This window comes from Oryctolagus cuniculus, chromosome 2 (genome assembly GCF_964237555.1).
Source record: "Oryctolagus cuniculus chromosome 2, mOryCun1.1, whole genome shotgun sequence".
NCBI classification, from domain to species: domain Eukaryota; kingdom Metazoa; phylum Chordata; class Mammalia; order Lagomorpha; family Leporidae; genus Oryctolagus; species Oryctolagus cuniculus.
The window spans coordinates 192,756,743-192,782,609 of record NC_091433.1 but is presented as its reverse complement, the minus strand read 5'-3'; the positions used below and the strand labels follow the sequence as shown (position 1 = coordinate 192,782,609).

Here is a 25,867-nt window from a genome sequence, read left to right as displayed (position 1 = left end):
CCACTCGGTAGGACCTGACGCTCCTGAGAGCTGCAGTCACATCGGGCACAGGTTCCCCCGGACGCCCGGGGAGCCCCGGAGAGCCCTGCTGGTGTTTTCAGCCAGAGCTGGTGGGGTCCTGGAGCAGCCTGGGAGAGGCCGCGGCGGGGAGCTCGGCTGTAGTCGCGGCCCCCTCCGAGTGGCCTTTCCTCTCGGCGGCGCGGTGCTGTCCCCCCATGGTGCTGTTTCCTGCAGGGCTGCGTCTGCGCCCCTGTAGCCTGGGCTGCAGTGAGCGGCTGTGCCTGTTCCTCTTTGTCTCCCTGCGCTGTGTGTTGGCTGCTTCCAAGCTTTGTAACTCCTTGACCCTCCAAACTCATCTTTCTTTTTTATTTATTTATATGAGAGGCAGAGTTACAGACAGAGAGAGGGAGAGACATAGAAGCCTTTGACTTGCTGGTTCACTCCCCAAATGGCTAGCTGAGCTGATCCGAAGCCAGGAGCCAGGAGCTTCTTCGGGGTCTCCCATGCAAGTGCAGTGTCCCAAGGACGTGGCCCATCTTCTGCTCTCCCAGGCCATCAGCAGGGAGCTGAACTGGAAGAGGAGCAGCCAGGACACAAACCAGGCAGAGGCTGAGCCCACTACACCACAGCGCCAGCCCCAACTTATCTCTATTAAGTGCAGCTCTTTTTTTTTTTTAAAGATTTATTTTTTATTTATTTGACAGAGAGAGAGAGAGGTCTTCGATCCGCTAGTTCATTCCCCAGATGGCCGCAACAGCTGGAGCTGTGGCAATCCAAAGCCAGGACCCAGGAGCTTCTTCCAGGTCTCCCATGTGGGTGCAGGGGCCCAGGGACTTGGGCCATCTTCTGCTTTCCCAGGCCACATCAGAGAGCTGGATCAGAAGAGGAGCAGCCGGGACTTGAACCGGCGCCCCTCCCAAATCCTGTGACCTAGGCTGCAGTCCATCGCTGCCTGGCCCTTCCCTGACCCTGCAGCCCGTCCTCTGCTGCCTCTGCCAAGGTCAGGGCACCAAGCTCCGTGGGTCCCCCCAGGAGTGTCTGTTTCTAGTCTTGTTGTCTTTGCACCCAATTGCTAGATTTCCATCTTTGTCTTCCTGGGAGCTGGTTCCAGGAATGCAGGGCTTGGTTTTATGAAACGTATACGTTTCTCAGGAATTGCTGTGTGATAGGCGTTCTTCTTTGCAAGATTTATTTGTTTATTTGTAAAGAAGGCTGAGTTAGAGAGACAGACAGACGGACAGACAGAGAGGTCTTCCATCCACTGGTTCACTCCCTGAGCTCACAATGGCTGAGGGTGGCTGGGGGCCAAAGCCGGAAACTCTGGCCCCAGTGTGGGTGGCAGGAACCCAGCGCTGCCCCCCAGGGTGCACATGAGCAGGAGGCTGGAGTTAGGAACGGGGACCGGGTGTGGATCCCAGGCGCCTCGACAGCACGCAGGGGTCTCGCCCAACGTTTTAACTGCCAGGCCAAGCGTCCAGCCCAGGAAGTTGGGGACAGTGGAGCAAGGGACGGGTCCTGAGGTTGGAGCGGGAGCTCTGAGGGCGCATATGCAGGAAGTGCATTCCCCAGAGGCGCCCCCCCCCCCAAGTCGGGGGTCCAGGTGCTCAGCTCCTCACATTAGAGTTTGGTGGAGAGACACGGATGCCGTATCCTCCATGGGCACAGACAGAGGGAGCAGAAATAACCCAGTCATTGTAACCGACGCCTGCTAAAAAGTGAATGCTTTGTGTTGTCTTCTCAAGATGATAGACGCTTGGGTTAGGAGATTCAGAAAAGCTCCAGGGCTGAGTGTGGGCCTGGCCGCGTCTCTGGGCCCCAGCAAGGCGAGCACGAGGCCGCGGCCCGCCCAACTCTGCACACGGGCACCCTGCCCCGACTCTGCACACAGGCACCCTGTCCCCCTCTGCACACGGGCACCTGCCCTGACTCTGCACACGGGCACCCTGTCCCGACTCTGCACACGGGCACCTGCCCTGACTCTGCACACGGGCACCTGCCCCGACTCTGCACACAGGCACCCTTTCCCGACTCTGCACACGGACACCTGCCCCGACTCTGCACATGGGCACCCTGCCCCGACTCTGCACACGGGCACCCTGCCCCGCCTCTGCACATGGGCACCCTGCCCCCACACGCCCGCCATGTGCGCCCTCGTCTGTGCAGAGTCTGTGGTGGCACTGGGCGTGCACATGGGCACCCTGCCCCCACACACCTGCCGTGTGCGCCCTCGTCTGTGTGCAGACCCTGTGATGCTGCTGAGGGCACACACGGATACCCTGCCCCCACACGCCCGCCGCGTGCGCCCTCGTCTGTGTGCAGACCCTGTGATGCCGCTAGGGGTGCACACGTCCCGTATCTGAGGGCCTGGGTTCGTCCGAGTCCCGGCTCCCGCTCTGGCCTCCACCTGACCCGGTCCCGGCTGTGGCTGTGGTGGGGATTTGGGGAGCGACTCAGCAGATGGGAGGTCTCTATTGCCCTGCTTTTCAAGTACATAAAATGAACAGTTTCTTAAAAAGAGAGGAATAAGGCGGCGACGGGGCTCGGCCTGGTGCGTGGGGTGTGGTGGATTGAGTGACTGACCTTTTTACCCCGCTGTTGGCATTTTGATGGCTTTTCCTTTCAGCCTCTCTCTCTGCTCTGTACTCGTCACAAAATGAAGACTGAACACTCAGTTTCGTGTTTTTAGCTTGTTCTCGCAATGCTCCTGCATCGCAATTTAAAAAGCCAACATAATACTCCATTTTATAGATACAGATTGTTATTTAACCATTTCTTTCTTTCTTTCTTTCTTTCTTTCTTTCTTTCTTTCTTTCTTTCTTTCTTCTTTTCTTTTCTTTTCTTTTCTTTTCTTTTCTTTTCTTTTCTTTTCTTTTTTCTTTTCTTTTTTGACAGGCAGAGTTAGAGAGAGAGACAGAGGGAAAGGTCTTCCTTCCGTTGGTTCACCCCCCCCCAAATGGCTGCCACAGCTGGTGCGCTGCGCTGATCCGAAGCCAGGAGCCAGGTGCTTCCTCCTGGTCTCCCATGGGGGTGCAGGGCCCAAGCACTTGGGCCATCCTCCACTGCACTCCCGGGCCACAGCAGAGAGCTGGCCTGGAAGAGGGGCAACTGGGACAGAATCCGGTGCTCCCACCGGGATTAGAACCCGGTGTGCCGGCACCGCAGGTGGAGGATTAGCCTAGTGAGCCGCGGCGCCGGCCATTATTTAACCATTTTTACATGCTTGGGGCTTGATACATTTTTAAAAACTTCTTGTTGGCTGGCGCCGTGGCTCACTAGGCTAATCCTCCACCTTGCGGCACCGGCACACCGGGTTCTAGTCCCAGTTGGGGCGCCGGATTCTGTCCCGGTTGCCCCTCTTCCAGGCCAGCTCTCTGCTATGGCCAGGGAGTGCAGTGGAGGATGGCCCAGGTGCTTGGGCCCTGCACCCCATGGGAGACCAGGAAAAGCACCTGGATCCTGGCTCCTGCCATCGGATCAGCCCGGTGCGCCGGCTGCAGCGGTGGCCATTGGAGGGTGAACCAACGGCAAAAGGAAGACCTTTCTCTCTGTCTCTCTCTCTCACTGTCCACTCTGCCTGTCAAAAAAAAAAAAAAAAAAAAAAAAAACTTCTTGTAAGTTTTATTTATTTCATTTGAAAGAGAGAGTGACACAGAGAGAGGGATAGACAGACAGACAGACAGACAGACATAGTCCATCTGCTGGTTCACTCCCCCAAGTGCCCACGACAGCCAGGGCTAGGCTAGGCCAAAGCAAGGAGCCAGAAATTCCATTCAGGTTTCCCACATGGGTGGCAGGAACCCGAGCACTTGGGCCATCAGCTGGAGCCCCCCAGGGGCATCGGCAGGGGGCTGAGTGGGAAGCAGAGATGGGCCAGGTCCCAGGCACCTGGCAGGGGTGAGGGCGTCCTCAGCAGCGCTCACCCGCTGCTCCCCAGTGCGGCTGCTTTTTGGGTTTCACTTCATGAATGTGCGCCCCCGATGACCTTGACTCTGGAAGTGGCATTATCAGATGGCAGAGATGTTTTTAAGGGGATGGCGTAATGGGGGAAGCTGCCACCTGTGACGTGGATGCCAGTTCCTGTCCCAGCTGCTCCACCTCCAGTCCAGCTCCCTGCTAGTGGCCTGGGAAAGCAGCAAAAGATGACCCAAATGTGTGGTCCCCTGCACCCACATGGGAGACCTGGAGAAGCTCCTGGCTCCTGGCGTCAGCCTGGCCCCGCCCCAGCTGTTGTGGCCATCTGGGGAGTGAACCAGCAGAAAGTTCAATCTCAATCTGTCTCTCTTTTTAACTCTGACTTTCAATTAAATAAATAAATCATTAAAAAAAGGAGAGAGTTTTTAAGACTGGCGGTACATGCTGCCAAATGGTGAACAAAAATATTTTCTCAGCCGTCTATCCGATGACTCTGGAAATAAAGTTCTGAAAACAGTTGGGTCTCACGGGATGCCCGTAGGGCAGAAATGGAGATAATCTTTGGCAGTTGCTGTCCCAGGAGGTCGAGTGTCCCGGGTCAGATCTGAGGCCAGGCGCATGTAGGGCCGACAGCTTGAGGGGAAGTGGTCTCCTTCACGTTGAGTTGTGTGGAACGTCCCCGCATTGAGTCAGGTGCATCTCCGAGCATCTCTCAAAGCCATGGCCAGGGCCTCCATCTGCCTCTCCTAAAGACTCCCTTGGCCGAGCTGACTCTGAAACGTGTGGCATCAGCAGATGGTTCCTCCCCAGCCTGACCGCCGAGTGGCCTCCATGGCCTGGAGCAGTGGTTGGAGGGTCATGGGGCCAGACCAGGCTGGGGCGCCCACACACCCTCCGTCACTGGCTGTGGGGTCTGGGTTGATGTGTGTGTGTCGGACTGGAAGGTTGCAATACCCCCTTCAGCCTAGTGTGGCGCTGTGATGCGTAAATGCAGGAACAGTTCCAGCTCTGCTACTGGTCAGCTGGGTGACCTTGTGGTGACCTTGGGCATCTCGCCGCCCTCCCTGGGCTGTGGCTTCCGTGTCTGTGAGGAGAAGATTCTGGGCTTGGTCCCATCCAGAAGGCTTTGATCGAGAGGACGCAGTGGCCGGTGTGGAGGGCCTGTAATGGTTTTTCTCTGCACCTGAGCCTGTGGACCCCCCGGCGTCTGCCTGGGTGGACACCTGCCTGTTCCTGTTGCTCTCTGGCAAGGCCACCTGGCCCTAGAACCCCGGTCAATGTCCCCTTCTTGGTGCCTGAATCCTCAGCGCCCAGCCTGTCACCTGGCACCTTGCAGGTGATCAACACCTGGGTCCACGTGTGCTTCCCTGGATCCGTGCCAGCTCCTGTGAGCGTATGTGTCCTGGGGGCCCACGCCAGCATCCCAGCAGCCCCTGAGGCTGGGCCGGAGTCGACTGGTAGAAGAGGTGGGAGGCGAGTTGTGTGGGTGGCCTGATTCCCGCCCCACTGTGGGCCACCCTGACCCATCAGAGATGTGTCTGCACCACTGACCAGTGAGGAGGAGTGGAGCAGCTGCCTTTCGTCATTTCTGGATCCAAAGAGCCAGTTTTGCCAGAGCCGTCTACACTGGGCCTTCTCTTTGATATCCATTTTATTTAAAAGAAAAAAATTAAAATTCATTTGAAAGGCAGAATGACACAGAGAGAGATGTTCCATCCACTGATTTGCTCCCCAAATGGCCTTAACCGCTGGGGCTGGGGTGGGCCGAAGCCTGGTGCCAGGCGCTCCCTCCAGGTCTCCCACGTGGGTGGCAGGGGCTCAGTCACTTGGGCCATCCTCCACTGCTGTCCCAGGCACGTTAGCAGGGACTGGATTGGAAATGAGACAGCCAGGACCTGAACCGGCGCCCACATAGGGGGCTGGCGCTGTGAGTGGTGGCTTAACCTGCACCTGCGCTACACTGGCTCCTTAGCTGTCAGTTTCTCGAATCGCAGAATCAAGTAAACAAGAAGTGTGCAGCAAGACCAGGCCTTGCCTCTCAGCTCAGAATGCACGTGTCGTGTCTCTGTGGTTGGTTTTTCTGTCTGGGCCGCTCAGTTCACCTTTGGGTCTTGTGCGTGAGGCTGGGAGTAGGAGGGCTGCTGGCTTAGAGTGGGGGAGAAATGGGGCCTCGGGCTGCCGGGGTCTCCAGAGTCACTCCCGGTCAGAAACACTTTTTTTTTTTTTTAAAGATTTATTTATTTTACTTGAGAGAGTTACAGATGGAGAGAGGGAGAGACAGAGAGAGGTCTTCCACCTGCTGGGTCACTCTCCCAAAAGGCCGCAATGGCTGGAGCTGGGCCAATCCAAAGCCAGGAGCTTCTTCTGCGTCTCCCATGCAGGTGTAGCATCCCAGGGACGTGGGCCATCTTCCACTGCTTTCCCAGGCACATTAGCAGGGAGCTGGACTGGAAGTGGAGCAGCCGGGACTTGACCCAATGCCCTATGTGATGCTGGTGCTGCAGGCAGATGCTTAACCTACTACGCCACAGCGCTGGCCCCACGGGTCAGAGACCTACATCTGGACCGCTAATAAGCACCCGAGTTCAAGCTGTGTTTGAACAAGAGGGAGTAGAGAGAGTGAGCTCCTTTTAGATGAACAGCTGTCTTCATTCTGTGACTAAAAGCTGATAAACCGGTTTGGGATGGTTCCAGCAACTTTATTCCCAAGCTGTTTATTTTAGGCTCTATCTCAAGGTTGTTTTGGGCCAAAGGAAAACAAGGACACTCAAGCACTTTGTGGCAGGAGCGTCTCTAACTTTGGGCCCCGTGGAGCAGTTGGTTGTCCTATGTGCCTGGAGGGTTTGCTTGGCCCACGGGGCCCCCGCGCCGGGTGCCTAGGAGGAAGCAGAGACCGTGCGAGCTTTGCTTGTGTTTGCAGGGTGAGGAGAACCCCAGCGAGGCCGGCCTGAAGTGGTCCCCACCGAGCTGAGCTGGATGGGTTGAGCACCAGGGCACACAGTGGCCCAAAGGACTTCAAGCAGAGCCCCACGAGATGCTGGTGGTACTGCTGAGTGCCTGAGGCTGCTGGGCGCCTGCCCTTGGAGATGTGGAAGGGAGGGAAGTTCAAGAGAGTGGAGTGGGAAACCTGACCTGCACCAGGTGCTCTGTTGAGGAGACAGAAGGGGGGATTCTGGAGTTCTCTGTTTCTGGATGTGGGGCTCTGGTCACTGGTGGACCCGCCATGGACGGAGGGCACCCCACTCCCCTCTGGGACTGACACGTGCCCGCTTTGACCCCACGTCACTCAGTAGAACATCAGGGTGGTGATACCCGCCTCCAGCTGCTGGCCGGCTGAACCGGGCCAAAGACTTAGAAGCCACCTAACGGGCAGTTTGGCTGCGTGGACTACGCCCCTTCTGCTGGGCGCTCAGTGCAGCCTTGAGGCCCTGAAGGCACCAGGAGGCGTCCTGCAGGCTCCTCATGTGCCTCTGGTGGGCTTCTGTGTTCACATTGCCAACACCACCGTGACTCCCGTCAGCGTCACCAGCAAGCCCACAGCCCATAGGGGAGGAGGCGGGGTGGGGGGTGCAGCTGGCCTTCCTCTGCGCCCCGCCCAGCGGCAGGCTTTCGGTTCTGGCCAGACAGACAGACCGATGTTTGCCTGGCCGTCGGCTCCCTCCTGAAACCACGCTGGGCCGCCTGTGTCTCTACCACAGCCCAGAGAGAGCTCAAAAGTACCGAGTGGTTTGAAAGGACCTGCCCTGCGGCAGACCGCCTGTGCTCGAGTTCTAAATAGGGCGAAGTAGGGATCTAAATAGGAGGAAGTAGGGATCGAGTGTGAAATGGAATTGGGAAGCATCTAGGGCCGGAGTACATTTGCTCTGGGCCAGCTGATCTGTGGTTAGAGAGGACTTGACCGTGGGACCCAGAGGGTCTCGGCCCCAGCTCGGCCACGGTGTGGCTGCTTTCCGGGATGTGTTGTTTCTCCTCCTGCCAGCACCGTGGGAGATAACATGTCTTATGGAGCACAGAAAAAAATATGTGTACTGTCTGGGCTGCAGAAAAATGGCCCACGCTAGTGCGTATGTGCCAGGTGTCCTCCGTTTGATTGATTGATTTTGAGATTTACTTATGTATTTGAATGCCAGGGTGGCAAATAGGAGAGAGAGCTTCCATTCACTGGTTCACTCCCTAAATGGCCACAGCAGCCAGGGCTGGGCCAGGCCAAAGCCAGGAGCCAGGAGCCCCATCCCGGTCTCCCAGTGAGTGGCAGGGGCCAGAGCACTCGGGCCGTCTTCTGCTGCTCTCCCAGGCACATTAGCAGGGAGCTGGATCGGAAGCGGAGCAGCTGGGATTTGAACTGGCGGTGTGACGTGGGATGTTGGAGCGACAGGCGGCAGCTTTGCCTGCTGTGGTGCAACACTGGCCTGCTTCATTGATGCTTTTTTTAAAAAAGATTTTATTTATTTATTTAAAAGGTAGAGTTACAGAGAGAGAGAGAGACAGAGAGAGAGGTCCTCTGTCCCCTGGTTCATTCTCCAGATGGCTATAATGGCTGGAGCTGCACCAATCTAAAACCAGGAGCCAGGGGTCTTCCGGGTCTCCCACAGAAGGGGCCCAAGGACTGGGGCCATCTCCCACTGCTTTCCCAGTCTGTTGCATAGAGTTGGATCAGAAGTGGAGCAGCCGGGACTCAAACTGGTGCCCATGTGGGATGCTGGCACTGCAGGCGGCAGCTCTACCTGCTACACCACAGCGCCGGCCCCTTTGTTGATTCTTACCCTGGGCTCATAAATGGCTCACAGCAGCTCTGTACCCTTTGTGTCGCTGGTGCGGTAGCCCAGGGGCAGTCACTGTGGCTTCCCCAGCCACACAGGTGCACACGGCAGGTGCAGGACTGGAATCCACGCCTTCTGAGAGCTCCCTCCGCTGTTGCACACGCGCCTCAAGAGTTCTCTGTGTGCGTGTGCACACGTTTATTTGGCTGACTGTGGTCTCAGGAACACGTTGAATGTATGTGGAACTCTCTGGAATGTAGAGAACTTGAACGGTGACATTAATTGTCCTTTGTGCTGGCTGCATCAACACCAGCCTCCTCTAAGACACCAGAGGCCGCTGAATGTCGGCTTCTCTAGCTGATAGCTGTGCGGGATTTCGTGGTCGCAGGCTGGCCTGTGGGGCCCAGTGCAGGCCCTGGCATTGGTGACTGCTTATTTCCCCGAGGAAGGGGTGGGGGTGGGGGACAGCAGGGCTCTTGGGTGCCAGTGAGGAAGCCACGGCACTGGGGCCGTCCTGTCAGTCAGGTCCGTGTGCACCCTGCGTGTCTGCCTGCCCCGTCGTGTCTGCAAAGTGCTCGTTAGAGTCTAGTTGAAACTGTGACGATGTAGGAAGCAGGAGGTCGTGCAGATGGGAGTTGTGTTGGTTTCCTGTGGACGTGAATGAGTTACCAGATGCTTCTGTTCCTACCCTAACTCCGATTCCTGTTTGAGTCAGGCCCCAGCTCCTGTAGTCTGATGAAGAGCTGTGTGTCTGATGCTGGATAGGAATTGGGGACCTCTGAGCTGGAGGCCCAGAGCCCACATTTTCACTCTTTAAGGCACTGCTCTGAGGCTGGCGAAGGTGATGGTGTCGGGGGATGACGGATTTGCCTTTCCCGTTCGTTCCTTGTGTTCATTGTCTTCAGGCTGGGTCCATCTCGGCGCCTTTCCTCCAAGTGCTTCCGGCGCACGGACCACCCTTTAACCTGCCGATTTCCATAAATAGACTCGGTGCCGGGACAGGGGGTGTACAGCCAGATACTCAGGGCCTGGGGCAGAGTCACTGTAGGCTCCCTGCAGGGTGGGTGAGTGAGTGAAGTCAGTGGGAGCCCAGGAGGAGAGGGTCATCCTGAGCAGGGGTGTGGATGCCCGGGGCTGGCCTTTGCTGCCCCGGCCAGGGCTCCAAAGACCCCTGCCGCTCCCCTGCCTGTAGGGGTGTGGCTCCCCATGGGAGGCTGAGCTCCAGCTGGGCAGGAGCGGGCCGTCTCTTGTGGAGCGTTCTAAGAGAGCTGACTCGTGGCCAGGGAGGGGTCCGAGGCGGGGTGGAGAGGTCGGGGTGCCCTTGGCGGTCTCCTCTGGTGGGTGTTGGGCCCCTCCCTCCCGCTCTGCCTGCTTGTGCTACTGCAGCGTCCACTACGGCACAGCAGGCTGCTGGCGGCAAGCAGAGGGCCAGCCGTTCCCGGGGCAGCTTTGGCTCTCCCGGTTCTCGGCTGGGGCGCGGGGCGCGGGCGGCGTGCCTGTGGCTAACGCTCACCGCATGGCCGTTGCAGCGCACGTGGAGAACGAGGAGCAGTACACGCAGGCGCTGGAGAAGTTCGGGGGCAACTGTGTGTGCAGAGACGACCCGGATCTGGGCAGCGCCTTCCTCAAGTTCTCCGTGTTCACCAAGGAGCTGACGGCGCTTTTCAAGAACCTGGTGAGTGTGCGTGGGCGCCGGGTGCCTGCGACGCCGGAGCTGGGCCGCTGGGCCGTGGTCGTGGTTTGTCGGGTGAGCTGGGCGTTTGCATCTGCCTCAGGTACCTGAAGGAACTGCGTTTCTGTACACATTGGGTCGGTTTGGGGTAACGTTGAGAACGGTGACTGCCGCTCCCCAGGACTTTCCGGAGCGCCGTGGGGCAGAAAGGCTGAACGGATTCATCTTCCCAAGGGCCTGCGGCCTCCGTGTTCGGTGGCTTCTGGTCTGTTTCTGGTAATTATAGCAGGCATTCAGACTTCTAACAATATTTAATAAATGCGGTTCAGACATGTCGCACACAGCAAGATAACCTGTAATCAAAGCACAGACATTACCATCAGCACCTCAAGGTCTTTTATGCTCCCAGACACAGAGCCCAGAAAAACCAGGGCCGAGAGGGAGGGCGGGGGTGAGCGGCGGGCGCAGAGGGGGTCTGCGTGCGTGTGCGTGTCGGGTGTGCTCCACGAGGCTGCGCCAAGTGAGTCTGGTGCTTGGCAGCTCCGTGCTGTCCTGGCTGTGGGAACAGAATTCTGACGGAGTGGGCGGCCTGAGGGGGCTGCATGTGACCTGCCCACATGTGGCCTGCCTGTATGTGGTGTGTGACGTGTGGCCTGCCTGTGTGTGGTGTGTGACGTGTGGCCTGCCTGTATGTGGTGTGTGACGTGTGGCCTGCCTGTGTGTGGTGTGTGACCTGTGACCTGCCCACATGTTACCTTGACCTGCCTGTGTGTGGCGAGTGACCTGCCTGTATGTGGTGTGTGACTTGTGGCCTGCCCATGTGTGGTCTGCCCATGTGTGACTTGTGGCCTGCCCACATGTGGCCTGCCCGCGTGTGACCTTGACCTGCCTGTGTGTGGCGAGTGACCTGCCTGTATGTGGTGTATGACTTGTGCCCTGCCCGTGTGTGGCCTGCCCATGTGTGACCTGTGACCTGCCCACATGTGGCCTGCCCGTGTGTGACGTGTGACCTGTGACCTGCCCACATGTAACCTGTGACCTGCTTGTGTGTGGCCTGCCCGTGTGTGATGTGTGACAAGCCTGTATGTGGCATGTGACCTGTGGCCTGTCTGCTGCCCATATGGCAGCCGAGCACTCTTTCTTTCTTTTTTAAGATTTTATTTATTTATTGAGAGGTTGAGTTACAGACAGAGGAGAGACAGAGAGAGAGGTCTTCCATCCGCTGGTTCACTCCCCAAATGGCTGCAACAGCTGGAGCTGGGCCAGACCAAAGCCAGGAGCCAGGAGCTTCTTCCAGCTCTCCCGTGCGGGTGCAGGGCCAAGCACTTGGGCCGTCCTCCACTGCCTTCCCAGGAGCATTAGCAGGGAGCTGGATCAGAAGAGGAGCAGCCGGACAGAAACTGGTGTCTACATGGGAAGCTGGCGCCGCAGGTGCAGGCTTAGCCCACCGCGCCCCGGCGCTGGCCCCGGGATCTCTTTGCTGTCTCCTCCCCAGAGGAGTCACAGAAGCCGCGGGCGAGGGCTCAGGGCCGCCATGTGCAGGGCGCCGTCAGCAGTGACTTTGCCCTGTCTGCTCTCAGCGAGCTCAGGGTGAGGGGAACACTGCTTGTGAGTCTTGGCTGGTGGCGGCGGTGGGTCTGCAGGGAGGCCTCTGCAGACAGAAACGGGGACTCCCAGGGACGAGCTAGCACCGGGGAGGGCGAGGCCGAGGTGGTCCCAGCTCTGGCCCCCTCCCCATCTGAAAAAGCTGCCGCCGTGCGTGGCGTTGGTCCTGGGAGGAATCCAAAGTCTCCTGGGGCTTGGCTGGAGGTCACCACCCTGGGACACCGTCCGAACCGGGCCGAGGCTGCGTGCGGCACAGCCACGCTCTCACCCCACCCCGTGCTGGCAGACACGCACCGGGGGCCTCACCACTGAGTCAGAAAGCAGGGGAGCATTTAAAAAAAAGCTATTGAGTCTGGGGGGCCGGCGTGGGGTGCATGCGTGACGCAGCTGCTTGCAACCCTGGCGTCCTACATCAGAGCGCCTGTTTGGTCCCGGCTGCTCCGCTTCCCATCCCGCTCCCTGCTAACACACCTGGGAAGCAGCAGAAGACGGCCCAAGTAGTCAAGCCCCTGCCAGCCATGTGAGAGGCCGGGAAGGAGCTCCTGGCTCCTGGTCGGCTGTTCTGGCCTTGCAGATAGGCAGATAGGTAAGGTAGATAGACCGTAAAAAGGCTGTTGGGACCGCAGGCTCCGGGGGTGTAGCTGTGGAGACTGACAGGGGGTGCGGTCATCTTGTTGCCTGGTCTCACGGCCTTGCACACACGCAGGGCAGCCACAGAGCTTCCAGGGCCTCCCTCTCCTTTGCGATCGAGAGGGCCGAAGGCAGTGAGAGGAAGGAATGGAGGAAGCCGGACAGTGCGGAAAGCAGCGAATGTTAGAGACCCTGCAGGGGACTTCTCAGAGAGGCGGGGGCTGGCGTGGAGCCTGATGGAGGGGCAGGGGCACTGGCAGTGCAGGGAGTTTGATGGTGAACATCCAGACAGAAGGGGCGGAGCAGGAGCAGCCCCTCGGAGAGTGGACCAGGAGACAAGAGACAGAAGTGCACAGCGGACACAGATGGATCCCAGCTCCGGCTGCTGACCCCGCTCCCTGCTCACGCAGACCCTGGCACGCAGTGGGGATGCCTCTGCGACCCACGCTGGAGACCTGGATTGAGTGCCCGGCTGCTTGCGTCAGCCCCAGCCAAGGGCCCAGGTGGGCATTTGGGAAGTGAACCAGTGGATAGGAGCGTCTCTCTCTCTCTCTCAATACTTTTTACAAAAAGTTGTAAATGACGGGCTATCATCAATGCAACACCGCAAGGACGATGTTTAAGGCTGAGGGTTACCAGCCTGCAGACTGGGGGCCCTCACGTGGCCGGCACAGCAGGGAAAAGGCCCACCCCACCTTGTCCTGCCGCTCGCCGACATCAGAGGCTGTGTGTGAAGTTGCAAGAGGCTTGGGCAGCTCCCAGAGGATTCGGAATCAGAATGGCGTTGGGCCTCAAAATCCTGGAGACAGTAGCTGGAACCCCACCCAGCAGCTAGGTGGGAGAGGAGAGGGGAGGTGTCTGTGACGCCCCCCAGGCTTCGCTGGCACGCGTCCTGTCTCAAACTCCTAAAGGATGCGTGTTAGCAAAATGAAGAGGAGGCGGAGAAAACCAGAACCAAGAGAGTCAGGACCAGGACCCAGCACAGGAAAGCCAGAGGTGAAAAGGCGGGGCGGGGCGGGGCGGGGCGGGATGGGAGGGGTTCAGAGCAGCCTGACCTCGTGGGAGTGAGGCCCGGGTGGAGGTGGGGTGCCAGGGCTCAGTGCCTCCACCCCTAGGCAGCGCCCCCTTGCTCAGCTGTAAAACATGACCTCGGACCTGGTTTCGTGTCTACAGTGTAGCCATCTGATTGCTTTTACACAGTTTAGCTGCTTAGTCCTTGTGACAATCCTGTGAGGTGGTTCAGGGTTATCTCCACTTTAGAGATTAGATAGCGGAGGCCTGGATGGTTTAACGAGCTAATAGCTCCCTGGGCTGGCTGGAGTCCCCAGTGGCTTTGGGTGTGTGCCTCCAGGCCTGCAGCTCCCAGGAGCCAGCCAGCCTGCGCTGACGGGTGGGCAGATACGCAGCGACGTCAGAGCAGCCGCTCCCGCTGCTTAGCGTTGGTCTCTGCAGAAGCAGGGCAGGGCCTGGACGTGAGGACGGGCGTCACTCGTCAGCCTGCGGCTTTGCCACCCTCAGTGCCTCCCAGGTCACTGCAGACCTGCAGGGAGGAAGGGCCGGCACCCGCGGTGTCGTACGCGCCTCCCCGCCTATGCAGGGCATAGGGTGCACGCAGTAGGCAGCCTGCCGGGGCCTTCAAGGCCTCTCGCCAACTGCTTGCGGGAGAAACGCTGAACATAAGGCAGGTGTTGCGGAAGTGCACTCAGGAGGGCCCGGGAGGCAGCCGGGGCCTGGCTTCGTCCTCTAACAGGAGCGAGGCCGGGCCCATCCATCACACAGGGCACCTGGAGGCTGAAGCCTTCTGTGAATTAGACACCCGGTGTTGCTATGGCAACAGCTCTGCGTGTGTGTGCGCTGCTTTTGCTCCCTGGAGCTGGGATCGTAGATCCACTTCCTGGCAAAGGTCAGGGGAAGGGAAGTCTCTGATGTGAGCCTGAATTGGCACTCGGCAGGCTTTCGAAGGCTTTCCCAGGCTGGTGCCGGTGTGGCCGCCGCGCAGCCCCGGGCGGCAGAGTCAGCCGGCTATATGGGAATTCTCCTTTTTTGGTCTTTCGTTTACTGTTCTTGTTCCTATTTTTGGCCACGTCTGTCCCAGCTCACGTTTCCAAAGCCCGGGCATTTGAGACCCATTCCAGGTCCCTGTGGCCCAGGTGCCGATCCCGCACCTGCAGGCTGAGAGACGGCTCCTAGCGCCAGCGCCTCTGACGCCCGGGAGAGATCCTCGCCTTCAGACGTGAGATCTGCGGACCAGCGGGAGAAGAAGCCAGCGCTGCAAATGACGCACGGGTGGGCTCACCGGGCCCTGGGCTCAGCCCATCTCTGGTTCTTTCCTATCCCAGGCGGGTGGGAGCGTGAGATTTCCCCGGGCGCCTCTGTGCACTGACAGTTTCACGAGAGGCTGAGTGGTTAGCGACACACAGGCAGCCTCTGATGTCGGCGAGCGGCAGGACAAGGTGGCTGAGCTGTGCAAGCTGCGGCCAGCCGTGCCGAGCCGAGGCTGGCGATGGCACCGCCGTGCCAGGCCCACACGTGGTCCCGGGCTGAGGAATTTCAGTCCAGCCAGTTTGAAAGAGGAACCCGAGGGTGCCGGCAGCAGGCGAGCTCGGAGGTCACTGTGAGTTAGAAGACGTGACAGCCAGGGGGCAGGGGACGAGCGAGGTCCGACCTTGAAGGTCACACAGCTGTGCCTGGTGGAGGGCACCTCACCCAGTGTGTGGTGACAGTGCAGAGTACCTGGCTGTGTGGGTGACGGTGCAGAGTACCCGGCATGTGGGTGACGGTGCAGAGTACCCGGTGTGTGGGTGATAGTGCAGAGTGCCCGGTGTGTGGATAATGGTGCAGAGTACCTGGTGTGTGGGTGACGGTGCAGAGTACCCAGCGTGTGGGTGACAGTGCAGAATACCTGGTATGTGGGTGACAGTGCAGAGTACCCGGTGTGTGGGTGATGGTGCAGTGTACCCAGCGTGTGGTGACGGTGCAGAGTACCCGGCATGTGGTGACAGTGCAGAGTACCCGGTGTGTGGGTAATGGTGCAGAGTACCCAGCATGTGGGTGATGGTGCAGAGTACCTGGTGTGTGGGTGACAGTGCAGAATACCCGGCTGTGTGGGTGACAATGCAGAGTACTTGGCTTTGTGGGTGATAGTGCAGAGTACCCAGCATGCGGGTGACAGTGCAGAGTACCCAGCTGTGGGGGTGATGGTGCAGAGTACTTGGCTTTGTGGGTGATAGTGCAGAGTACCCAGAGTGTGGGTGACGGTGCAGAGTACCCCACTGTGTGGATGACGATGCAGCGTACCCGGCTGTGTAGGTGATGGTGCAAGGTACTTGGCTATATTGGTGGTGATGCTGGGTACCCAGCTGTGTGGGTGATGGTGCAGGGTACTCTCAGTTGTGTGGGTGATGGTGCAGGGTACTCAGCTGTGTGGGTGATGGTGCAGGGTACTCTCAGCTGTGTGGGTGATGGTGCAGGGTACCCAGCTGTGTGGGTGATGGTGCAGCGTACTCTTGGCTGTGTGGGTGATGTGCAGAGTACTCTCAGCTGTGTGGGTTTTGGTGCAGGGTACTCTCAGCTGTGAGGTGATGGTGCAGGGTGCTTTCGGCTGCGTGGGTGATGTGCAGAGTACTCTCGCCCCTGCACGTGAGCTGGGCCTCCGTGTGCGCAGAGCCGTCTCCACTTCTCGTGCAGCCCTCACTCCGGTCCCCCGAGTCGGTGCGCCCCCCGACCTCCTGTGCTTCCGCCCTCTCCCTGGGGCCCTGTGGTTTGATCTCCGTGTGTTCTGCGTTCTCGTGTAACCGGAGCCACCGCCTCTCCTGTCTTGGGAGGGAGACTGCACATGTGGTTGGGCACACACCCCTGAGCTCTGCTGGGCCGCCCTGGCCTGTGGGCTGCGGGCCCGTCCCTGGTGTCCGCTGCCAGCCTCTGCCGCCCAGCGTCCTCTGTCCTCTGCCAGCCTCTGCCGCCCAGCATCCTCTGTCCGCTGCCCCGTGCGGGCCCGTCCCTGCTGTCCGCTGCCAGCCTCTGCCGCCCAGCGTCCTCTGTCCGCTGCCCCGTGCGGGCCCGTCCCTGCTGTCCGCTGCCAGCCTCTGCCGCCCAGCGTCCTCTGTCTGCTGCCCCGTGCGGGCCCGTCCCTGGTGTCTGTTGCCAGCCTCTGCCGCCCAGCGTCCTCTGTCCTCTGCCAGCCTCTGCCGCCCAGCGTCCTCTGTCCGCTGCCCCGTGCGGGCCCGTCCCTGGTGTCTGTTCCCAGCCTCTGCCACCCAGCGTCCTCTGTCCTCTGCCAGCCTCTGCCGCCCAGCGTCCTCTGTCCGCCGCCCCGTGCGGGCCCGTCCCTGGTGTCCGTTGCCAGCCTCTGCCGCCCAGCGTCCTCTGTCCGCTGCCCCGTGCGGGCCCGTCCCTGGTGTCCGCTGCCAGCCTCTGCCGCCCAGCGTCCTCTGTCCGCTGCCCCGTGCGGGCCCGTCCCTGGTGTCCGCTGCCAGCCTCTGCCGCCCAGCGTCCTCTGTCTGCTGCCCCGTGCGGGCCCGTCCCTGGTGTCCGCTGCCAGCCTCTGCCGCCCAGCGTCCTCTGTCTGCTGCCCTGTGCGGGTGTGCACCGCCGCGGCCCCGCCGCCCGTTTCTGTGCCTTGAGCTGCACAGCCAGACTGCGCTCAGCCCGGCTTGCTCGTGCGCTGGAGCCCACAGCCTCTGAGTGGGGGGCTTGCGGGCTGGGGCCTCGCTAGGGGGCTCGAGTACTGGACAGACCTCTGCTGGGCACCCTGGGGCCCTCCCCGCTCAGGCTCCCCCGTGGCCCCATTTAGGGTTGGAAATTCCTGCCTGAGTCAGGCAGGACCAGCGCTGAAAGCCGCTTCCTGTTCTCACCAAGCCCCGGTCAAACGTGAAAGCCCAGCGTACTGCGATGGATCGAAACAGAGAGGGCGAAAGGCCGATGGGGGGACGTGGGACTCCGTGTCCCACCCGATTAACTTGTTTACATTCCGCACTGACGCTGTTCCGGAGGCTGGGGGAGGGGCAGGCATTGTCTGCTGCGTGGCCCATCAGCTTCCAGGGGTCAGAGGTGGTGCAGAGGAGAGGGAGGGGCTCCGAGACGGGGCCTGGGCCTGCCAGGGGCTGCCCACGCCCTGGGCAGGAGACGTGCAGGGAGTGCTCTGCTGCCTGTGAGCTCCCAGAGCCCCGAGGCTGCCCTGGGATGGACGGGGCAACCGGGGGCTGCCGCCAAGTGTCCCAGAGCCCACCTGCACACGCAGAGAACAGGCTTGCTTTCTCCCTTGCTGGCTTTTAAAGGGACAGCTGCCCTGACGCAGGGAGCCGAAAGCTTCCCAGACCAATGTGAGAATGTGGGGAGGCTCGAGTAGGGGGCGTGAATAAGAGGGCAGGGGCGCAGGGTGGCCCTGGTGGATGGCGCTGTCTGCGGCCTGACTGTGGGGGCGTGGCTTTCTGTAAGGGCAGAAGACAGGGGAGGGTAGACAGCAGGTGTTCAGGGTTCCAGGTTGATGATGGGAGGGAAGGGCCTGCTTCTGGGCTCCAGAGGAGGAGCTGAGCTGGCAGAGGCTGGCGGCGGCGGCAGCAGGGGCTGCAAGCCGGGGCCCCATGACTGTCTCCCGCCGTGGACGCACTGTGTCTCCGAGGGGCGTCGGAGAGTCTGTACAGATACACACAGGGGCCCGGCTTCTTGGTGAATGTGCCCCGTCTTTCAGTTTTCCGCTGGGTGTTCATCTGGTAACATCCAGGACTGGCGGTGCCCGGTGCTGGGTGCAGAGGTCTTAGGCAGCGTGTGCTGTGTCTGGACCCCAGCCTTGCACCCCCAGAGCCTCCCCGGAGTCACCCAGGCCTTGCAGATGTGGACTGCCCGAGGCTGGCCAAGCTTCCACGGGATGGCCAGGTGCATTGGAGCTCCAGAAGCTGCCAGAGGCTGGGGTCCCCAGAGCATGGTCCCCAGGTCAGCAGCACCCACGACTTGTCCGCAATACAGGATCACAGCCCCCACGCTGCACCCACAGAGGCACCTGAGACTCAGCATCACGTGGACACACCTTGTTGGGCTCCTCGCTCCGGGAGTTTCAGATCCCAGAGCTCTGGATGGAGCCCATGAATTCGTGTTTCCAGGAAGTACTCCAGTGTCCTGCCTCACCCCGGGGAAGTGGAGCCTGAGTGTCCGGAGGCCAGCGCAAAGGTTTTCCAACCTTGGCCTCTAGGAGGCAGTCTTTCGGAAAGTGCTTTTGGTCTAACCACTTTAGCATCCCCAGCAGCGAGTTTTCAGGGTGGTATTGGGCGAGCCGGCTGGGGTGCGCGTCCCATCGTTTGTTCTAGTGGGGGAGGGGCAGAGCTAAGATCTAAGAATCGGAGAGATGGAAGCAGTGAGGCTGCCAGAGAAGCAGCAGCAAACAGAAACCGGGTCAGCGGTTTCCCCGCCTTCTTCTGGGAGGAGAGCGTTTTGGCAGCTGATGGCTTTTGATCTTTCACTTTGTGTTAAGATCAGTGTGGGCTCCCCACTCTTTTTTTAGTTAAGGAAACAGCAGAGCGGCCCTGGGCCAATTGCATGCGTGTGTTCACCAGGGCCCTCTGCGAGAGGGTGCACGTGTGTACATGTGTGTGGTGTGCACATGTGTGTGTGCACACGTGTGTGGTAGACTTTAAGGCAGCACTGCTGATAGGCAGGGGCCCTTTCTTACACCAAAAACAAAAGTGACCTAGGTGGTTTTCTGCTTTTTTTTTTTAAGACTTGCTTATTTATTTATTTATTTTTTGACAGGCAGAGTGGACAGTGAGAGAGAGAGACAGAGAGAAAGGTCTTCCTTTGACGTTGGTTCACCCTCCAATGGCCGGCGCGGCCGGCGCGCTGCGGCCGGCGCACTGCGCTGATCCGATGGCAGGAGCCAGGTGCTTCTCCTGGTCTCCCATGGGGTGCAGGGCCCAAGCACTTGGGCCATCCTCCACTGCACTCCCGGGCCACAGCAGAGAGCTGGCCTGGAAGAGGGGCAACTGGGACAGAATCCGGCGCCCCGACCGGGACTAGAACCCGGTGTGCCGGCGCCGCTAGGCAGAGGATTAGCCTAGTGAGCCGCGGCGCCGGCCCTAAGACTTGCTTATTTGAAAGACAGTGACGGAGAGACAGAGGGAGAGACATGGAGAGATCTTCTGTCCGCTGGTTCACTCCCCAAACGGCCGCAACAGCCGGGACTGGGCCAGGCCGAAGCCAGGGATCCAAAACTCTTCCTTGTCCTGCTGTGGGTGTCGGGACCCATGCACTTGATCTGTCTCCTGCTGCCCTTGTGGGCCATTAGCAGGGAGCTGGAGCGGAAGTGGGGCGGCTGGGACTTGCACCGGAACCCATACGATAGGGATGCCCATGGCAGGGGTGGCTTAGCCTGCACCCCAACTCCAGCCAGGTCTTCTGTTTTCAGGTGCCTTGGGCGTGTCCGGAGCGCTGCTGTGTGTTGTGGGGGGTAGAAGGAGATCTCGGGGCAGCCCCGGGGTAGCAGCGGTTACCCCCTCCCAACATCGGATTCTGAGCTCACACCAAGCACTCGCCTCCTGCCCCATGAGGGGACCTTGAGGTTCAGCTGTGTTTGATAATAAAGCGAGAGGGAGGCTGTGGCTTCAGAGCTCTGAGCCCAGCGCTGCTCCTTCGGCGCCGCCTGGCTTGGGGAACACGCATGACGAAGCTCCGCTTCTCTAAGTGGGGGGAGACAGAGCCTCCGTCTCAGAGTGGCCCGAGGACCAGGTGCCGCTGGCGGCTTACTCGGGCCGTTTCTCTTGGCACCCCCTGCGTCTCCGGGCTTTTCTGCCCGGATGCCCAGCCCTTAGATCCGCAGCCTGTGGGAGGAACACGAGAACCGTTCCTTGGCCCAGCACCAATGTGTGCCGAGAGCACTGTTCCTGGCTCCTCCACGGCTCCCGCCTCGCTCCCGGGCTGCTCACATGCCCCCTCGTCAGGCCTCCTGCCCGCTCTCCGGAGGAGTCCTCGCGGCACGAGTGGTCATGGCATCTTTATTTGTGGTACCTGCTCCTCACCCACACCGGAGACCACTCACAGGTGCGGCAGTGGTGCCTGGGTAGGCGCACCGTGGAAAGGCTGTGCCACGGTGACCCAGGCAGCAGTGCGGGCGGAGCTCCGTCCAGAGACGGCTGTGGAGAAGCCAGAGAAGCAGCGCAGACTGTATGAGTCCGTGTGCAGAAAATCCTGCAGAACGCAGACCATTCGAGGGGGACAGGAGTGGGTCCGTGGCTGCCAGGGGACTACGGACAGGGGTGAGGTGCTGGGGGCAGGGCGGCAGGGGGAGGGGGAGGAGGACTTGGGGTGAGGTGCTGGGGGCAGGGCTGCAGGGGAAGGAGCATGAGGAGGACTTGGGGTGAGGTGCTGGGGGCAGGGCTGCAGGGGGAGGAGGAGGAGGACTTGGGGTGGTGGTGCTGGGGGCAGGGCTGCAGGGGGAGGGGGAAGAGGACTTGGGGTGAGGTGCTGGGGGCAGGGCTGCAGGGGGAGGAGGAGGAGGACTTGGGGTGGCGGTGCAGGGGGCTGGGCTGCAGGGGAGGAGATGAGGAGGACTTGGGGTGGTGGATATTTAGCAGTGTTTCATGGGTGCATCCATATGGCATAATTTGCCACATCGTACATTTTAAATATGTGCACTTTGTTTTCTGCCACTTAAAACTCAGTAAAGTACATACAACATTTTAAATTATTTTTTATTATTTTATTTATTTTTTTTTGGGGGGGGGGAGGCAATGTTACAGAGAGGCAGAGGTAGAGGTAAAGAGAGAGAGGTCTTTCATCTGCTGGTTCACTCCCCAAATGGCTGCAATGGGCAGAGCTGAGCTGACCCAAAGCCAGGAGCCAGGAGCTTCTTCCGGGACTCCCACGCGGGTGCGGGGGCTCAAGCACTTGGGCCATCTTCTGCTGCTTTCCCAGACCATAGCTGAGAGCTGGAGCAGAAGAACAGCTGGGAGTCAAACTGGTGCCCATATGGGATGCTGGCACTGTAGGTGGTGGCTTCACCCACTGTGCCACAGCACTGGCCCTTGCATATAACATTTTAGAAGTTTATTTATGTTGGCCGGCACCGCGGCTCACTAGGCTAATCCTCCACCTTGCGGCGCCGGCATACCGGGTTCTAGTCCTGGTTGGGGCGCCGGATTCTGTCCCGGTTGCCTCTCTTCCTGGCCAGCTCTCTGCTGTGGCCAGGGAGTGCAGTGGAGGATGGCCCAGGTGCTTGGGCCCTGCACCCCATGGGAGACCGGGATAAGTACCTGGCTCCTGCCTTCGGATCAGCGCGGTGGGCCGGCCGCGGCGGCCATTGGAGGGTGAACCAACGTCAAAGGAAGACCTTTCTCTCTGTCTCTCTCTCTCACTGTCCACTCTGCCTGTCAAAAAAAAAAAAAAAAAAAAAAAAAAAAAAAAAAAAAAAAGCTAAGCGTCCATCTGCAATGCCAGCGCCCCGTACTGGAGCGCTGGTTCCAGTTCTGGTGCCCTGGTGTGGCCCCAGCTCCCTGCTAGTGCCCCTGGGGAGGCAGCAGCAGATGGCCCAAGGGCGTGGCCCCTGCACCCACAGGGGAGCCCCAGATGGAGCTCTTGGCTTCAGCCTGGCCCAGCCCTGGGCACTGTGGCCATCTGGGGAGTGAACCAGCGGACGGAAGGTCTGTCTTTCTCTCTGTCACTCTGCCTTTCTAACAAATAAAGGAAGCTCGATGGCACTGGTAGGATTCGAGTGCGAGTCTTCGGTCATGTTTTAGGTCATGTAGAGACAGGGACAGAACGGTCTTTCTCAGGAAGAGCCGGATTTCCTGAAAGGCCTGGACTTGCTCAAGGGTTTGGGGGCAGGGCCCTGGGAAGACCTGTTTTCCGCAGACTCGAGGCTGGTCCTGGTGCTGCTCTGACCCGAGAGCCCTGCCTAGGCTGGGTCATCTGGTCCAGCGGAGTTGCTCACTCCCTCCACAGAGAGAAAGCAGTGCGTGCCGCGGGCCCCTGGCGTGGGCTGCACGGAGGGGCGGGGTGTCCTCGTGGTGAGGTTGGCTCCAGTCAGAGCTGGCGACCAGGGCCTGCTGAGCCGCAGGGGAGTGGGGAAAGCCACAGATTCAGAGGCAGAGATTTTAAGACCAAATAAAAATAACTGGGAAGAGCGGAGCGAGAAGACGGCTCTTCGGGCCGCTGCCTCTCTCTCCTTATCTGTGCATGCTGACCAGCTGTGGCGTTTGGCAGAAGAGTCCTGCCCTTGGCCCCGGCTCCTGCTGCCCGCTGCACTGTGCACTGCTTTATTCCTGCCTGTGACGAGACACCTGCAGCTCTGCCTTGACCCACCTTGTCAGACAGGTTCAAGTCAGTTTAGGAAGAGAGAGAAGAAAAAGAGGGAGTGTTGTCTCGCTTAAAAATTGCAGCAATTAAGAGGAGTAATTTGCATTCAGGTTGCACTTGCCGTTGCAAAAAGGCGTTTTATGTAATAGGCTTGTGCAGAGTTACTCAGAGAAAGCCCAGTGCTTGCCTGGCACTACGGGCGCTGTGGTTGGGAGAACCGGAGATAATTTAATTCCTCCCATAGATCGAAAGCGTCTCACTACTCGTAACCTGAGGCTGGGGCTGGCTGAACACGAGGGATGTGCAGTCACCTCTTGGCTGTGGATTTCATCTCTTGGGCTGGGGAGGAGGACACACACAGTGAGGGGAGGGAGACACAGAGCCTGCTTCCCGCGGGCTGCGGGTGCATCTGCCCGGCCAGGGTGTGTGGGCTCCCGTGCGCCTCTTCTCTGACCCAGGCAGAGATGTCTGCTTCAGTGTCCCGAGTAGGTCCCCTGTGTGCAGGTGTCGCACACAGAGCAGGGAGGAGAAGGGCCCACACGACAGAGAGCCGGAGGACTGACATTTGCTCAGTGAAGCCGTTGATGGCAATGCAATTTCTGTTTGTAACAGTTTCTTTAAGAAATTCTATGGGTATAAATATGTATGTATATGTAAATGATGTATTTAGTTGGGGACCAGTATTGTGGCACAGTAGGTAAGCCGCTGTCTACAATGCCAATGTCCCACATGGGCGCTGATTCCTGTCGCAGCTGCTCCACTTCTTTTTTTTTTTTTTTTTTTTTTAAGATTTATTTATTTATTTGAAAGAGTTACACACAGAGAGAAGGAGAGGCAGAGAGAGAGAGAGAGAGAAGTCTTCCATCCACTGGTTCATTCCCCAATTGGTCACAATGGCCGGAGCTGTGCCGATCCAAAGCCAGGAGCCAGGAGCTTCTTCCAGGTCTCCCATGTGGGTGCAGGGGCCCAAGGACTTGGGCCATCTTCTACTGCTTTCCCAGGCCATAGCAGAGAGCTGGATTGGAAGTGGAACAGCTAGGACTTGAACAGGTGCCCATATGAGATGCCAGCACTGCAGGTGGCGGCTTTACCTGCTATGCCACAGTACTGGCCCCTGCTCCACCTCTGATCCAGCTCCCTGCTGATGGCCTGGGAAAAACAGCAGAAGATGGTCCAAGTCCTTAGACCCCTGCCACCCATGTGGGAGACCTGGATGAAACTCTTGGCTCCTGGCTTCAGCATGGGCCGGTCCTGGATGTTGTGGCCATCTGGGGAATAAACTAGTGGATGGAAGATCTCTCTCTCTCTCTCTCTCTCTCTCTCTCTTCATCGCCCTCTCCTTCCCCCCTCCCTCCCTCTCGCTCTCCCTCTCCCTCTCCCTCTCCCCCTCTCTCCCTCTCTCCCTCTGTCACTTTAACTTTCAAATAAATGAATAAATCTTTCTTAAAAAATGAAGAAGTTATTTAGTTACTTATTTGAGAGGAAGAATGACAGAGAGAGAGACAGAGAGAGAGATCTTCCACCTTCTGGTTCACTCCCCAAATGGCTGCAACAGCCAGGGCTGGGCCAGGCTGGAGCCAGGATCCTGGTTCCTTACGTGGGTGCAGGGCCCCAAGCATTGGAACATCCTCCGGTGCCTCCCGGGTGTAATAGCAGGAGCTGGATTGAAGCCGAGTAGTCAGGGCTAGAACCAGGCACCCACAGAGGATGCTGGCGTCACGAGCGGTGCCGTTGCCCAGGTCAGATTTCCACGTGGCTTCACCGAGTGGTGCTCCCAACACCGCCGTCAGTCTCAGGCCGTGTGTCCCCCCCCCCCCCCCCGGTGAATCCTCCTCCCCCTCCCGGCTCCGGCAGCCCCTGCTCCACTTTCCGGCTCTGTAATTTCCTGATTAGCAAAGTAATCGTTTTCTATTTTAGATCATTCGAGGAACTCAAAAAAGGAGAACCTGTCAGTGGAGCCAGACCCTGGGGTGACCTGGCCGACCCGGCCCACTTCAGCCTGGGCCCCCCCGCCCCCTTCTCACACACCTCTCCCCGGCTTCTGACGCGCGGCCTCACGTCTCCTGCTCAGGGTCCACGCTGACGCGATGCTCCTGCAGACCGAGGTCCCGTCTCGTTCGTCCTTGCATCCGGCTCCCTCTCCTCCCTCCCCGGGGCTGGCTGTGCCGCCCCCGTAGGGGTCATCACTGCCGCAGTGGGTTGTTGGAAGCCCGGTTCCCCAAGGCTAGGGCTCTGCCCAGCATGGACTAGCCACGCTCACCGCGCGAGTGGACGAAGAGTGAAAGCGCCGTGGCCGAGGGTGTGGGTATCCAGTCTCTCCTGCTCCACTGCAGGAGTTCTCTGGGCGGTGTTTGCGGCCACCTTTCTTGCGTGTGCCTCTGTCCAAGGTGGCACAGTCCTGGCTCCCAGGCAGGCGGTGCTCGGTGCTGGGCTGGCCTGTGCCCAGGACCCTGGCATGGCTCGTGCCCAGGACCCTGGCGTGGCTCTGTCGCTCACGCAGATGAATGGACATCGTCCATAATGACTGCTTATTTCCTCTATGAGGAGCCGTTGGTGTCCGTGCCAGGCTGAAGGCAGGAACCAGGAAGTCCACCCAGGTCTCCTACGTGGGTGGTAGGGACTCAGGTACAGCCGCCGCCAAAGTGCATAGGCGGAGAGCTGGATTAGAAGCAGCGTAGCCAGGATTTGAACCAGCACTCCGATATGGAATACAGGCACGCCAAGTAGCAGCTAACCCTCTGCGCCACAGTGCCTGCCCCTGTCTTGGGATTCTTAATTCTTGGTGTGTGTGTGTGTGTGTGTGTGTGTGTGTTCTGTGTGTGTTTTCTTCCTGTGAGAGAGCAGGCAGGTGCCTTTGTAGCCAGCTGTTGCTGCCTATAAGCAGGTGGGCAGTACCTGTGTGATGACTGAATTGATAGTCACCAGTGTGTGTGGTGTGGGAGGTTTGGTTTAAACTGTTGATACAACTCCAGCTGCATCTGGAGGCTCTGTGGAGCTGACTCTTAGA

The 25,867-nt window shown here is 59.3% G+C and overlaps 1 protein-coding gene across 4 annotated transcripts in view; it reads left to right on the top strand.

Moving 5' to 3' along the window:
* Positions 1-25,867, top strand: part of ASAP2 (ArfGAP with SH3 domain, ankyrin repeat and PH domain 2) — a 167,743-nt gene that overhangs the window by 63,484 nt on the left and 78,392 nt on the right. For 3 of the 4 annotated variants that reach the window (XM_051833312.2, XM_051833313.2, XM_051833314.2), the window contains exon 3: positions 10,202-10,347. In XM_051833312.2, the coding sequence (XP_051689272.2) occupies positions 10,202-10,347 (146 nt within the window). Of the gene's footprint in view, positions 1-10,201; positions 10,348-17,794; positions 17,901-25,867 lie in introns of those variants that run through there. The other variant, XM_051833315.2, reaches the window with a different exon arrangement.